Below are 16,391 nucleotides of genomic sequence, written 5' to 3'. Positions count from 1 at the left end.
TGATGCCGTCCAACCATCTCATCCTCTGGGATCCCCTTCTCCTCCTGCCTTTAATCTTTCCCAGCATCAGGGTCTTTTTTTTTTTTTAACTGAAATTGCTCCTAACTCTACATGTCTGCAGGAGCCACAGCTCACCCCTAGTTCCCTCTGTGTGCGAGTGCTCAAGAGTGCTGAGTCAATGCCGACTCTTTGAGGCCTGGCGGGCTAAATGTTTCAGGTGTTTACGCTTGCAACACTCTTCCCCTTAAAGTTTTCTTTCTATATATCAGAAAGACAGCCAGAGAGCCGCCAAACTGCCAGACTCAATTTCTGGATTACTGATGCCGGCCTATAACTGTGTCTGAAACAGTGCAAGAGGAACAAGTCAGGATCCTAACACCTTTTTCCTCATCATTGATTCCCGACTAGAAGCCCTCATCTTATAAAAGTCCCTGGACCCCTCATGGTGGGGGGCGCAGTTGTTCAGGCATGAGTTTACGGAGCTCCCCTCTGTGCCGGCTGAGAATTAAAGCCACCTTTCTGATTCCTCCAAACTCCATCTCTGTATTTTTTATTTGGCTTTGCAGGGCCGAGAACGCCGAGATTTTGGCCAGCAACAACCCCAAGTTAAGAAATAGAGTGCCCGTCTATGTGTGGGACGATGTCAGAGTCGGGGCTCACTGAAATCGTCCCTTTGACAGGCACCTTAGCTGGCTGGGCTAGTGCTGGGACGAGCCCGGAGCGGGGAATGGCTCCGCGCGCCGGTGTTCTGGCCTGGAGAACCCAGCTCCGTGGCAGCAGTCGGTGCTGTGCTTAGTCGCCCAGTCATGTCAGATTCTGTGCGACCCCACGGGCTGCAGCCCACCAGGCGCCTCTGTCCATGGGGGTTCTCCAGGCAAGAATACTGGGGCGGGTTGCCCAGCCCTCCTCCAGGGGATCTCCCGACTCAGGGATCGAAGCCAGGTCTCCAGCCCTTCAGGTGGATTCTGTAAGGACCGAGCCACCAGAGAAGCCCAGGTTATAGTCTGTGGGATCACAAAGGGTCAGACCCAACCGAGGACCTAAGCACACGCGTCCTGCTCTCACAGTCCGAGCTGCCTTTCCTCAGGGCGCACCTTTCCTTCCCGAGTTTCCTCAGGGCTCAGCGGATCACAGCGAAGGGCCGTGATTGCTGATGACTGGAGCAACCCTGTTTACTGATGTCAGTTCAGTTGAGGTCCGTTGCTCCATTGTGTCTGACTCTTTGCAACCCGATGAACTGCAACACACCAGGCTCCCCTGTCCATCACCAACTCCCAGAGCTTACTCAAACTCAAGTCCATCGAGTTGGTGATGCCATCCAACCATCTCATCCTCTGCCATTCCCTCCTCCTCCTGCCCTCAATCTTTCCTAGCATCAGGGGCTTTTCCAATAAGTCACTTCTTTGCATCAGGTGGCCAAAGTATTGGTGTTTCAGCTTCAGCATCAGTCCTTCCAACCAATATTCAGGACTGATTTCCTTTAGGACGGACTGGTTGGATCTCCTTGCAGTCCAAGGGACTCTCAAGAGTCTTCTCCAACACCACAGTTCAAAAGCGTCAATTCTTCCATGCTCAGCCTTCTTTATAATCCAACTCTCACATCCATACATGACTACTGGAAAAGCCATAGATTTGACTGGACAGAAGTTTGTTGGCAAAGTAATGTCTCTGCTTTTTAATATGCTGTCTAGGTTAGTCATAACTTTCCTTTCAAGGAGCAAGCATCTTTTAATTTCATGTCTGCAGTGATCATCTGCAGTGATTCTGGAGCATCCAGAAAATAAAGTCTCTCACTGTTCCCATTGTTTCCCCATCTACTTGCCATGAAGTGATGGGACCAGAGGCTGTGATCTTAGTTTTCTGAATGTGGGGTTTTAAGCCAACTTTTTCACTCTTCTCTTTCACTATCATCAAGAGGCTCTTTGGTTCTTCTTCACTTTCTGCCATAAGGGTGGCGTCTTCTGCATCTTTGAGGCGATTGATATTTCTCCCAGCCATCTTGATTCCAGCTTGTGCTTCATCCAGCCCAGCATTTCTCATGATGCACTCTGCATGTATATAAGTTAAATAAGCAGGGTGACAATATACAGCCTTGATGTTCTCCTTTCCCTTTGGAACCAGTCTGTTGTTCTACGTCCTGTTCTAACTGTTGCTTCTTGACCTGCATGCAGATTTCTCAAGAGGCAGGTCAGGTGGTCTGGTATTCCCTTCTCTTGAAGAATTTTCCAGAGTTTCTTGTGATCCACACAGTCAAAGTCTTTGGCATAGTCCATACAAAGCAGAAGAAGATGTTTTTCTGGAACTCTATTGCTTTTTTGATGATCCAACAGATGTTGGCAATTTGACCTCTGGTTCCTCTGCCTTTTCTACATCCAGTTTGAACATCTGGACGTTCATGGTTCATGTACTGTTGAAGCCTGGCTTGGAGAATTTTGAGCACTACTTTGCTAGTGTGTGAGATAAGTGCAATTTTGTGGTAGTTTGAGCATTCTTTGGCATTGCCTTTCTTTGTGAATGGAATGAAAACAGACCTTTTCCAGTCCTGTGGCCACTGCTGAGTTTTCCACATTTGCTGGCATATTGAGCTGGCATATCACCTTTTAGGATTTGAAATAGTTCGGCTGGAATTCCATCACCTCCACTAGTTTTGTTCATAGTGATGCTTCCTAAGGCCCACCTGACTTCACATTCCAGGACGTCTGGCTCTAGGTGAGTGATCACACCATTGTGGTTATCTGGGTCACAAAGATCTTTTTTGCCTTGTTCTTCTGTGTATTCTTGTCACTTCCTCTTAATATCTTCTGCTTCTGTTAGGTCCATACCATTTCTATCCGCTGTTGTGCCCATCGTGCCTGAAATGTTCCCTTGGGATCTCTACTTTTCTTGAAGGGATCGCTAGTCTTTCCCATTCTATTGTTTTCCTCTATTTCTTTGCATGGATCACTGAGGATGGATTTCTTATCTCACCTTGCTTGCTCTTCTTTGGAACTCTGCATTCAGATGGGTATATCTCTCCTTCTCTCCTTTGCTTTTAGCTTCTCTTCTATCCACAGTTATTTGTAAGGCCTCCTCAGACAACCATTTTGCCCTTTTGCATTTCTTTTCCTTGGGAATGGTCTTGATCTCTGCCTCATGTACAATGTCACAAACTCCTTCCATAGTTCTTCAGGCACTCTGTCTATCAGATCTAATTCCTTGAATCTATTTGTCACCTCCACTCTATAACTGTAAGGGACTGGATTTAGGTCATCCCTGAATGGTCTATTGGTTTTCCCTACTTTCTTCCATTTCAGTCTGAATTTGGCCATAAGGAGTTCTTGATCTGAGCCACTGTCAGCTCCTGGTCTTGTTTTTGCTGAGTGTGTAGAGCTAATGGTCTACTGTTCCCCTTTTCACAATGGTCACCGGGGCAGCTCTTTCACTGGTAGCCACTCTAACTCCTTTTCCTGGAGGTTTGTGTAGATGGGGTGGTAGGGGAGTTGGTGAAGAATGCAATTTGCATGTGACGGGGATTTACGGAGCCCAGGAGCTAATGTTCTCTATTGGACTGTTTGAGAAATTACACCAAATTGTAAACAATCAGACTCATTCCTGACATATATATTCTTTCTGAATGAACTTTTGATTTCTAGAAAATCTGTTGTCTCGTCTACACTGGACTGATTCTTAGACATGACCTCAAGGGAAGCACTGTTTTCTATTGGCAGAAGCACCGTGGGGGCAGGGCATGGGAGGGAATGCCGACAAGGCTGGATTGTTGTTGTTCGATGGCTATATCGTGTCTGACTCTGTGCGACCCCATGGACTGCAGTAGGCCAGGCTCCCTTGTCCTTCAATATCTCCTGCAATTTATTCAAATTCACATCCTGCGTTTAGTCGTTGGTGCCATCCAGCCATCTCATCCTCTGTCATCCCCTTCTCCTGCCCTCAGTCTTGCCCAGCATCAGGGTCTTTTCCAGTGAGTCAGTTCTCCCCATCAGGTGGCCAAAGTATTGCAGCTTCAGCTTCAGTATCAGTCCTTCCAATGAATATTCAGAGTTGATTTCTTTTCAGGTTGACTGGTTTGATCTCCAAGCAGGCAGTCCAAGGGACTCTCAACAGTCTCCTCTGGCATCACAATTTGAACCAGGCTGGAGAGATTGTTAATAAACACTCTTTGCTGTGAGTAAGATAGTGATGGTAATTATTTATAATCATTAATTGTCAGGCATAAATACACACTTCCTGTGTATCAGATCCCACAAAAGTGCACCTCTAAAAAAAAAAGAAAAAGAAGGCTACCTCTCAGGTCCCCAACTGCAGAGGATCAATCTATGCTGCCCCGTTGTTAGAAAAATAGCGTTCACACACTTTGCCATTAAATCAAACAAGTAAGGCTGGTGGGGGTTCCATAAAGAATGTCTTGTCCCCAAATTGTGCCAATTTACCGTTCCTCGTTGCCTGCTTGGTTTAGGCATGACCGTCCCAGGAGAGATACGATGATCTCTGCTCCACTTTTTAGAGACACCTCATTTTGGTAAGGGTCTCGAACTCTGGGAGACATGCTCAGAAACATGAACAGAGAGAGACAGAAGCCCTGAGACAGGACAGCCCCCATGGGGCTGGGAGCCCTGAAGGCGGGTAGTAAGCAGACTGCACCCCTGGTGGGGCTGACAGGATGCTGAGCCTCCAGGCAGGCTCGGAGAAGCCCACGCTCATCTCTCCAGCTCCAACCTCCGTTCCTCCCGGGTTCCTTTCCTCAGCAGGAAGTGGTCCAGAATGGGGACTCAGCTCTGGGCAATCAGGCATTTATGACGCGGCTGTTTCAGATTTCATCCAAGCATGTCCATCATCCCTTACACGCTTTCTTCTCTCTTGATGAGTCTGATGGATTTGTGGTTGAACCAGCAGTTCTCAAGTGCGGCACCCTCGAGTTTTCTGTTACCTGCGTCTGCCAGCTTTGACCAAATCATCACAGCTTAGCTGAGAAACACTTATCAAAAAAGTTTTGAAAGAAATTCGCTTTATTGATTCTTGTAGTCATACAGGATATAGATTTACAGCAAAATACAATAAAACCACAAAATTCAGAGAAGTATAAAGCTCACTCATTATACTATAATCCAACACATCCACTGAGGTCTTCATGAGATCAACATTACAAATGAAATGAAAGAAAACTTGCTAAGTACACTAATATAAATATGGATATCTAGGAATAATATGAGAAAACATATGTAATAGCAATCCAGGGAAAAACTATAAAATGCGGTTACAGAGTAATTAAAGAAGAAAATTAATGGAAAGAAGTTCCAAGTTTGTGGACTGGAATACTCAATATTACATGGATGTCATTTTCCCTGAACTAATTTATGGAATTCCAATCAAATGCCTCCCTGTATTTTGGGTGAAAATTCACAAACTGAGTATAATATTAGCATAGAAATAGAAAGAGCCAAGAGAGGACATTAGTTTGGATAGAACACAGTTTCCTACAAGACACTGAGAATTAATATCAGGCTACAGCAATTAGTACAGGTAGTATTAAACCAAGGACACAAAAATTGATCAATGGTATACCACAGGCTCACACACATGACTCTGGACACATGTCTGAGGTGGTTCTGCAGAGCAGTGGGGAAGGACGGTCCCTTCAGCAAATGCTGCTGGAATATTTGGCATCCACACAGCAGAACTAGTATGCACCACCAACTCACCCCTATTTGTCTGTGTTTTGATATGATATTCATAAAATCATTGCCAAATCTATGTCATGAAGCGTTCTCCCTGTGTTTTCTTCTAGGAGTTTTACAGTTTCAGCTCTTACGTTTAGGCGTTTATCTCTTCTGAGTTGATATTTGTGCATGCTGGAAGAAAAGGTGTGATTTTATCCTTTTGCATGTGGATATCCAATGTTCCCAGCTTGATTTATTGAAGAGACTGTCCTTTCCTCATTGTATATTCTTGACAACTTTGCCAAAGTGTAATTGAATGTGTAAACAAAACACTGACAATAGAACAAAAACAGACAAAAGGGAACTAATCCAACTGAAAAGCTTCTGCCCAGCAAATGAAAAAAAAACACAAGAGAATGCAAAGGTAACTGATCAAAAAGAATAGATATATGTAGAGCTGAATCACTTTGCTGTACATTCAAACTAACACACACTGTAAATGAACTATACCCCAATATAAAATAAAAATGAAAAACAGGTATAAAATGAAGGGAGAAAAGGGAATGGAAATGGAGAAAATGGTTACAAACAACTATCGGAAAAGGGGTTAGTGACAAAATAATGAGGGCCTTGGGCTTCTCAGGTGGCTCAGCTGGTAAAGAACCTGCTTGCAGTGCGGGAGACCTGGGTTCGATCCCTGGGTTGCAAGACCCCCTGGAAAAGGAAAAGGCTGCACGCTCCAGTATTCTGGCCTGGAGAATCCCATGGACGATACAGTGCCTGGGGTCACAAAGGGTCGGACGTGACTGAGCGACTTTCACTTGGACAACTCACTAGCTAAAGGACAAATAACCAACTATATAATGGGCTAAGGATTGAATTTTTATTTTTCTAAAGAAGGTTTACAAATGGCCAACAGGTATATGAAAAGATGCTCATCGCTATGATTATTATTTTGGCCACACTGTGCAGCTTGCCTAATCTTGGTTGCCCAACCAGGGATTGAACCCTGTCCCCAGCAGTGAGACTGCCCGATCCTAACCACTGGACCACCAGGGAATTCCCATTCTCAATATTAGGAATCATCTGGGAAGTGGAAATCAAAATCATAAGGCATCGCTTTTACCTGTTAGCATAGCTATCACATGTGTTAAAGGACACTGGTGATGGTGAGCATGTGGAGGGCCTGGAACTCTTGACCTCTCTTGCTGAGAATGCAATTCAGTGTCACCACTATGGACACAGTGTGAGAGTTCCTCAAGAATTAACAATAGGATATGATATCTACCATATGATCCGTGTGGCTCTTCAGTTAAGCAACTATTTAGCAATTCAGTTAATCTACTAGTGACTGTAGCTTTATGTATAATTCTGAAACACTCTCAGAAAACAATGCAAGTGGACCACCCCCGTGGTAATTACATGTGATTCCAGAGTGTCCTCTGGGCATGAAGAGACACCTGTGCTGAAGATAACACAGTGGTAACAAAACCCCATCTGGGGTACAATCCCATTTTCAGAGAGACTCGACAAAGACACAGAAATTGAGACAGAAAGAAAAGGTCCCAAGTTTTGGAGATACTTTGGATTCTTCCTCTTTTGTAAAGAGCAAAAATATTTCTCACTCTCATGTTAAAATCAGTGACCAAGTATGGTCCTCACAGGTCCCTGGCAATAGGAGACACAGCCTGTCGTCCTGTCTCCAGGCCACGCGGGAAGCACCAGGGTCTCACATGCGGCAGATGGAGTTAGAGGAACACAAGGCCAAGACCTTTATGGTCATTTCTCTGGGAAAGGCAGGCGAGGCAGGGAAAGCAGTCTTTGGACGGCAAGTGTGAATAATGTAAGAGGGCTGTGGAGAGGAGGGGCTTTCCTGAGTCATCGGGACCTGGTCCCAGCATGAGTGGGGCAGGGTGGGTTGTGGCTCAGACTGGCTCTGCGTCTGGGCGGTGGGGCAGGAGATGCTCGACAGGTTTGCATGGGAAAGGCCAACAGGGGAGCTGCTGGCTGTGTCTAGGAAACAGCCAACCCCGGGAGGGCAGTCTCTCCTGGATCAGCAGGGCCCAGATATCAAAGCATCTGAGAACACAAATATAGAAAGGATAAAGACAGAAGCCCCAGCCAAGGAGCAGGAATGAGGGCTGAGATGGGGTGGGAGAGGGTGAGATGGTGGCTTCGTCCAGGACCCACCTCGTAGGCCGTGACATTGTCTGAGAAGAGGTGATGGCTGAGGATGAGCAGGATGGTCCCTCGGGTCATCATCACAGCTAGGATTTGCTGAAGAGCCCACACCTACCTTGAGGGTGGCGGCAGAGGGGCTTGTGTGGGTCTGGGTCACTCTAAGGAGCAGATGCCAATGTGAGATTAAATGCGGCAGATTGTTTTTTGGGGAAACACCCAGGTGAGAGACAATGATCAGGGCTCTTGAAGAAGCTGGGAAAGCTGACAGCCCTGATCTAATCCGACTCTGGGTGAAGAAGGCAAAAGGAAGGACAGTTGGCTCTGCAGTCAAGACAAGGTCCAGCAAGGTGGTGGAGAGTCCCTTCGCCAATGTCCCGTGTCGGAGCTTCCCCTGACTCTCAGGGCTGGGGCGGCCTGAGTGTCTCTGGCACCCATGGTCATTGTCTGGGGGCTCCAGGTAGGCAGCGTGGCTTTGGTGTCAATGTGGACATGGGTCACAGAGGGCGACCATGTTGAAAGAATACAAAGACCGAGATGAAATTGCATTTGACTTAAGGAGCATTTCTAGACGTTGTTATTTCAAAGTGCCACCCGGTCATATGCGTAATGAGGAGGTTTCACCGGCACAATCCAGGTGCTCACTGGAGTCCCATCCAAGTTCTTGCAGCACGAGTACCTCAGCCAGACTCTAACCTCCTGTTCCAGCAGCTGCCACCTCTGTGGCTCTTCACCAGCCACATTTCCAGTCGGGTCAGCCGGGTCCAGAATCACAGGCCTGGGAACAACAGTCAGAGAGGCGAGGTGAGTACATGGGCTGTGTCTGGGGTGTTCAGAGCTCCCGGCAGGGCAAAATACCAGCCTGGGCAGACGGTGTCTGGGGGCAGCAGAAGGGCCTCATGTGACACCTCTCCCTGGGTTGTGACCTGGGTGCCCTGCCCTACACTGGGCATTGAAAACGAGGTGAAGAGGGCTTGCATTTGGGCCATGAGAGGCCTGGTTTGAATCTCACCTCTGCTCTTAAGTAGTGTTGTGTCTTTGGGAAGGTCACCTGAATCTCTAATCCTCAGTATCCTCATCTGTGAAATGGGCAGATGTGAACATCCCTACCTCAAAGGATCTTGTATGAGGAGCTAGAGAAGCACTTGACATGCTCCCAACAGTAACTGAAACATAATAAGGCGTCCATACACAACAGGTTTAATAACCAGAATTCCACTACTCTATCAGAGTGTTTTGTCTTATAGCGAGCTCTTACTTCCTGGAAGCAACTATTATTATTGCGGTAGCTATTGTTATGTCAGTAAAATTTCAGTTATTTCACTCATTTTCTGTGAAGGTTTGAACAAGCTCTTCTTTCTCCAAACCTCAGTTCATCTCTGGGATGGTTAGCACAGTGCCAGCCTCACAGGGTTGTAGGTGATTATTTAAATTTATTATTTAAATTGCATGGTAAGAGTAAAGTGCTCAGCATGATGGACAACAGCTGATGACAAAAATGAGGAACCCTTCCTCTTCCTACATTTCCAGGATGCCACGGCTATAATCAGGGCTTCATTTATATGGGGATCTAAGCCATGTGAGGATAGAGTACCTGGGTTTTGCAAGTTGTCCTCTCAGGTATTGTCTAATAGTAGGGTTTTGAAAGTCATAATACTTTTTCCAGTAGATGCAGAGGTCCTGATGCTTCAGGACTAACTCCAAAACAGTCCGAAATCCCTGAGCTGTGCTGAATTTTGGTTCTGAGCATCCTTGTTCCCAGGCATAGACGGTCAGCAGCTCTAGGGCATACTGTGAGGGTAGTTTTTTCCCATGTCTCTTCTTACACTAAGAGGAAAAAAATTATAAACATGAATTTTTCAGCTTTTGTGTGAAAAATTAATGAGTTAATGCAAAGTTTCTCAAACTATTCCAGAAAAGTGAGAATAAACAAATGATTTCAAACTCATTTTGTACCAAAACCAGACAAATACAGCACAAAAAAGAAAATGATAGGTCTGACAATCATAGATGGGAAAATCCTCCACAAAATACTAGCAAAGTAAATTCACCAATATATTATAAGTTCATAGAGCACTATCAAGTTAGATATACTCCAGGGATGCAAGGATGCTTCAGTGTCAGAGATCAATCAGTTGATACATTTATATTAAGAAAATAAAGGATAAAAAGCATATGACCATTTCCCCAGATACAGAAAAAACATTGGAGAAAATTCAATAGCCATCTGTGTTACAGACTCTTTCCAACGTGGGTATGGAGAGAACATAACTCAATATAAGCCATATATGACCAATGCACAGCTAAAATCACACTTGGTGGTGAAGGCTGAAAGCTTTTACTTTAAGATTGGAAACAAGACATATATGCCCTCTCTCCCCACATTCATCCAATATAGTATTAGAAGTCTGTTCATAGCAATCAGGCAGAAAAAAGAAGTAAAATACATCCAGAGTAAAAAGGAAGACATTATACTATTGCTATTTGCAGATGACATAATATTATACATAGAAAACTCAAAAGACACCACCAAAAAACCTAAGATAACCAAAAACTGAATGCAGGAATATTGTAGGATACAGAAATAATACATGGAAATCTGTTGTACCTCTATTCACAAATAACAGACTATTGGAGTGAGAAATTTAAAAACAATCCCATTTATAGTTGCATCAAAAAGAATTTAAAAACTAGGAATACATTTAACCATAGAGGTGAAAGACCTGTACCCTTTAGTGTATAAGACTTTGAAGAGAGAAACTGAAGATGACAAAATAAATGGAAAGATACAGTGATGATGGATTTGAGGAATTAGTTGTTAAAATGTGCAAATTACCCAAACAAACCATGTGCACATCATCATGGTACATGATTTAGTGTTGCTGGGCCATGTTACTCTTCACAAATGAGAAAACGGGAGGCACAAGAGGTTACTTCATTTGCCAAAATTCAGAGAGTCAGGAAGTGAACAGAAGAGTGTGTGTTGGGAGGAGGGGAGTAGGGGGTTAGCACTCATTAATTCATTGAATAATTACCCACCGAGCACCTATTATATGCCAGGCACTATTCTAAGTTCTGGGGCGACAGCAGTGAATAAAATATACAATATTATATTGTATATTTATACAATATATATAAATAAAATATACAAATCCCTTCTTTTGTGGACATTTTTAGTGGGGAGATAGACAATAAACAAATAAGCTCATGCAAAGGCCCTGAGGCTGGAGTAGAGTTTCCTCCTTGAAGAACTAATGAAGAGGAGAGAACAGCCTGGGAGTGGTGGTGAGGGGGCAGAGACAGGGGTTCAGAGAGGTTGAGGGCAGATCCTGTGAGCCTCCCAAGATTACGGATGATGTGGGGGAGGGTATGGGGGTCAGTGGAAGTGACCGAGAAGGTAGCAGTTGATGATAATGGGTATATTTTAGATACAGGACAACGCCACTTGTAGGCTGGTTGGATGGGTGTGTGTGTGGGTGTGTGTGTGTGTGTGTGAAAAAGATAAGAAAGACCCATGGTTCTGCCCAGCATAGCTGGAAGGGTGGAGCTCTCCTTTCGTGATATGGGAAGACTAGGAAGAAGGAGATGTCCACTGGCACCCGTCCCAGGCCTTACCTTTTTTGCTCCCTAACCTTTCCCCCCTCCCTACAACCTCTGCTCCTCCACCTTCTTCCTTTCATCCTTTCCTTCTTGTTTCCTGCCCTCTCCCCTCCTCCACGCCCTTCCCTCCCCTCCTCCTCCCCCTCCTCCTTCCCTCCTCCCCACGCCTCTCCCTGCTCCTTGCCTCCCTCCACGCCGCCCGTCCCTCCTCTCCCCGTCCCTCCTCTCCCCTCCCCTCCCTTCTCTCCCCCCTCCCTCTCTCCCCTCCCCTCCTCTCCTCTACCCCCTCCCTCTCTCCCCTCCCCTCCTCCTCCTCGGCTCTGCCCACATGGGGCCGGCCATACCATCAGGTACCAGTGCTTCACCAGGCGGATGAGGCTCTTCAGCTTGGCCGGACGCTCCTTCAGGAAGGCTCGCTGCAGCTCCGTGAAGCAGGGGGAGAACTCGCCTTCCTTCCCCAGTTTCTCGCACTCTTGGATGAGCTGGACGTAGATTTGAGGGTCAGGTTTGTAATCTTCAGTCACCTGAGCTATGGAGGAGACATCCAGAACTTTAAGGCACCACTCTTCTCTGAGGTTCATTCCCTCTGAGACAACAAGCTCACTGGCCTTGGGGGGCAGTGGGGAGGTCAGCAGGCCCAGAGCCAGGAGGCCTGAGGTCCATCCCCGGGCCTCCCTTCTCCCGCCTCCACCACCGTCACCCATCCTCTCTCACCTGGACTCAGCAGAGGTGGCGGCACCCTCCTCCCTGGATCCCCACAGCCCACACAGAGGCCTTGAAACCTGATCCTTCCACTTCTTGCTTCCCAGGACCCCTGGGTAAAATCCCAAGTCCTCACAGTGGCCCACGTGGATAGAGAGATCTGTCTCCTCCTTCGTCTTACCTCTCGCCTCAATCCCTTTGCCACTGACTCCCCTGGTTGCTTCAAACATGCCACGTTCATTCCTGTCTTTGCACCTGCTGTTTCCTCCTTTGGAACCCCAGATCTCTGAGTGCTTGGCCTCTTCTCATCCCTCAGGCATCAGGTCAGAGGTCACTTCCCTGGTCGCCCTGTCTGTGAAAGTCCTCTGATCCCCGCCTCTCTCTTTTGGATCCCCATATTCAGTGTTTGTCAGAGAGAGTTATCTCATTGCTGGTGTTCATATTGTCAGGCTCCAGGAGAGAGGTTCCCTGTCTGTCTCATTTAGGCCACGCCTTGCGCTCCAAGGTACACAGTGGGAACTGCGCCTCGGAGACGGATTGCTCCCTGACCCAGTGATCCTGCAGATTGTCTATAGATGCCAACGCTCAGCATACGTTTGCTGAGGTTCCTCATGCTTTGAAAAATACCTGAAATTAACATTCTGAGTTTACATTAGATCTCTGCTGCTTCATTTTGGGGGATGGGATTTATCTATTCTTGGGCTTCCCTGGTGGCTCAGATGGTAAAGAATCTGCCTGCAATGCAGAAGACCCAGGTTCAATCCCTTGGTGAGGAAGATCCCCTGGAGAAGGCAACGGCAGTCCTGTCCAGTATCCTTGCCTGCAGAATTCCAAGGACAGAGGAGCCTGGCGGGCTACAGTCCATGGGATCACAAAGAGTTGGACACAGCTGAGCGACTAAAACTTTCACTTATCTATTCTTATTTTATTGAAGTTCATTTATTTACAATATTGTGTTGGTTTCAGGTGTCCAGCAATGTGATTCAGTTATAATTAGATAAGATATACTATCAGATACTGAATATAGTTCCCTATTGAAAGTGAAGTCACTCAGTCGTGTTCGACTCTCTGTGACCCCGTGGACTCTAGCCTACCGGGCAACTCCATCTACGGGATTTTCCAGGCAAGAGTACTGGAGTGGGTTGCCACGGCCTTCTCCAATAATTCCCTATGCTATTCAGTAAATCCTTGTTGGTGATCTGTCTTATGTGTAGCTTCTTCATTTTTAGTAAGGTAAGATTCACACACTTTGGCATAAGTAGAACTAGTAAGCCTGGCTATAAGAAACATCTTACCCTGAAACTGTACCAATTTGCTGCTTAATATTGTCGTGGTGGCTGAGTACGACCCTAATTATCTTGCTCTGAGAGAGATACTAAGATCTCCTCCCCGTGTTGACAGGATGCTTTAAAACGCTCTTGAACTGAGGGAGATTTCTGCTCAAAACTGTGAAAAAAAAATAAAGAATCTCTGACATAGGACAAAGACTGAAATACCTTGTGGCTGGGAGTGCTTAGCCAGGGCATCAAAGGCGGGCAGGACATCAAACTTTACCCCTTGGCAGAACTGGGGGGACCTGAGCACAAAGCTGAGAGCACGCAACCTCCTCCTTCGCCGCTTCTGGACTTTAAACTCCACTTCAAATGTTTCCTCTTCTTGACAGGCTTCTAACTGTCTCCTAATTTCATTGATGAATCTTACTCGGCGCTTAAAGTTCTCCTGAAAACTTGTGAAATTGGTGAGGAAGACGACGAGGTCAGCATCTGAGAGGTCCTTGAGGGTCGTGCCTTTGCCTGAGGAGCCGCCCTAAATGAGAACTGACATTTATCATTGAGAAGAGCCTCCCTAAATAAAATGTTGAGAACAATCACTAACATTTTGAGTGCTAGCCACTGCTCTGAAGGCACCAGCAGCTGTAACTCCCGGAATGCTCACAAGAACTCTGGGATCTAGCTACTGTTATTATCTGTTGTCATCTTCCGGATGGCAAAACAGATGCTGAGAGAGATTATGTATCAGTCCAGTGACACAGCTAGTGGGTGGCAGAGATACAGTTCACACCCTGGTTGTCTTTCTCTAAAGTCTGTGCTCTTTACCATCTTGTAATTTATGACCTTATATGATTAATACTGTAAACTGGCCCATGACTGACTTTACTTGATCTGCAAGCCTGATGAGGTGCTGAAAATTCTGGATAAGGAAACTGAGGCACAGAGAGGTTAAGTGACTTGCCCAAGATTTCACAGCCAGCAGGTGCTATCTGCTTTCAAAACATATACTCTTAACCAACTCGAGACTCTGCAGAAATGGTGAGATTCCAACCTGGTCAAAGATTAGTGGACTGTAGATACTGCCAGGATTCAGATTGCCTAGATTCGTGACCTAGGTGGTTTATACACTTCCCCAGGGAATTTGTTAAAAACTTACAGATGGATTCCCTCTCCCCAGAAGCTATTTTCACAAATGTGGTTATAGTTCCAGCATGGATAAATCAGAACCAGCCCCAGAGACCTCAACCTCTTGCTCTCTGACTGTCCCTGTGCAAACACTTGCAAACCAGCCTCCCTTCTCCCCAGCCAGGCAGTTCTGGACTCACCTTCACAACTTTGGACACTCGAACTCGGTGAGGGGCACATCGGAAACACCTCTCCTTCAGGAAAGTGCAGATGATGTCAATGGCTTCATTGACCTGCCTTCGGAACTCCTCGTTTGGCAGGAGGTGGTCTTCGATGAACTCGTCCAGTTTGTTGGCTTGGGTTTTTCTGAGTTTCTTCATGATGCTCAGGCAGGAAGGGGCAGGAGAACCAGTGGAAGGAGGCAGAACTGGTAGCCTAAACCTGTTAGCTTCTGTCTTTTCTGCTGCCTGGACTAGGCTGCTGTGAGTTTCATTTCCTTTAAAAGGTGGAGCCTTGCCGGAGGAGTCTGGGCTATCATTGCTTTCATTTCTTCAGAAGGGAGGAGCCATACCCTTGTTCTTTGCATTGAAGAAATTAAGCACCTCTTTGATCCTGACATTTGTCTCCCACCTTTCTCTTGCTTTCTGAGACTTTCTGTTTTTAACCAACCCACTAGACAGTGGTCCCCAAACTTTTTGGCACCAGGGATGGATTCTTAGAAGAAGATATATGAATTCTTGCAGGGCATTCAGGCAGTAATGCGAAAGAGGGGGAGCCCCAATGAAGCTTAGCATGCTCGCCAGTCAGCTGCTTCCTGCTGTGTGGCTTTGTGTGGCTTTGTTAGGGGAAGCACGCTGATTGAAACAGCCCACCCTGGCCAGGCACCATAGTAACCATTTGCATGAGTTGTTTTATGACAGGAAATCCTGATAAGGAACACTGAACTAATAAGCCACCACCCACTGAAACTTGTAAATTATCATCTGTGAAACGAATTGCCAATCCAGGTTCGATGCATGATACGGGATGCTCGGGGCTGGTGCCCTGGGATGACCCAGAGGGATGGGATGGGGAGGGAGTTGGAAGGGAGGTACAGGATGGGGAACACACGTACACCCGTGGCGGATTCAAGTCAATGTATGGCAAAACCAATACAATGTTGTAAAGTAAAATAAATAAATATTGTTTTTAAAAAAAGAAAGAAAAGAAAGATTCTATCGCAAAAAAACACAAAAATAAAAACAAAAAAATAAGCCACCACCAACCAGAAGAGTTCTGGAAAGGTCGAAAGTAGACACTGTATGTCCGTCCACTTCCCAGAATCCCTAGCATCCATCTTGGCTGAGTGATGCGTGCGCCACCAGGAAAGAATCTGAATTAGAATAATTGGCCAAAGTCCACCCGGAAACTAATCCCATCACCGTAAAAGCCGAGACTGTGAGCCACGTGGCAGAGCAGTTCTCCTGGGTTCCCTTACCCTCCTGCTCTCCGCCTGGGTGCCTTTCCCCAATATAATCTCTTGCTTTGTCAGCACATGTGTCTCCTCAGACAACTCATTTCCGAGTGTTAGACAAGAGCCCAGTTTTGGGCCCTGGAAGGGGTTCCCCTTCCTGCAACAGCCTGGTTGGGACCCCTGCCCTAGAGCATTAGGCCTTTCTTCAGACTGTTCTGAAAAAGTTGCTTTTTAAACCCAGGTTAGTACCTCACCCAAGAGACATTGTAAGTAAAAACAATTTTGGGAGCTTCCCTTTGTCTTTTTGGTTGCTTATCAAACTGTTTTATAGTCTCCTACGATCTTTGCTGGAGAAGGAAATGGCAACCCACTCCAGTACTCTTGCCTGGAAAATCCCATGGATGGAAG

The 16,391-nt window shown here is 46.2% G+C and overlaps 1 protein-coding gene across 1 annotated transcript; it reads right to left on the bottom strand.

Annotated features, from left to right (window-relative positions):
- Positions 1-4,985: 4,985 nt before the first annotated feature.
- LOC136145802 (2'-5'-oligoadenylate synthase 1-like) lies at positions 4,986-15,212 on the bottom strand. The gene is made up of 5 exons (XM_065904459.1): positions 14,731-15,212; positions 13,631-13,940; positions 11,777-11,961; positions 9,427-9,659; positions 4,986-8,610 (listed from the first exon to the last, which is right to left on the bottom strand). Exons 1-5 carry the CDS (start codon positions 14,908-14,910, stop codon positions 8,415-8,417), a joined length of 1,104 nt encoding a protein of 367 aa, XP_065760531.1. The 5' UTR covers positions 14,911-15,212; the 3' UTR covers positions 4,986-8,414.
- Positions 15,213-16,391: the final 1,179 nt, after the last annotated feature.

Source organism: Muntiacus reevesi, chromosome 13 (genome assembly GCF_963930625.1).
Source record: "Muntiacus reevesi chromosome 13, mMunRee1.1, whole genome shotgun sequence".
NCBI classification, from domain to species: domain Eukaryota; kingdom Metazoa; phylum Chordata; class Mammalia; order Artiodactyla; family Cervidae; genus Muntiacus; species Muntiacus reevesi.
Note: the sequence above shows the minus strand (reverse complement) of the source record. Positions and strands in the feature narration are given on the sequence as shown.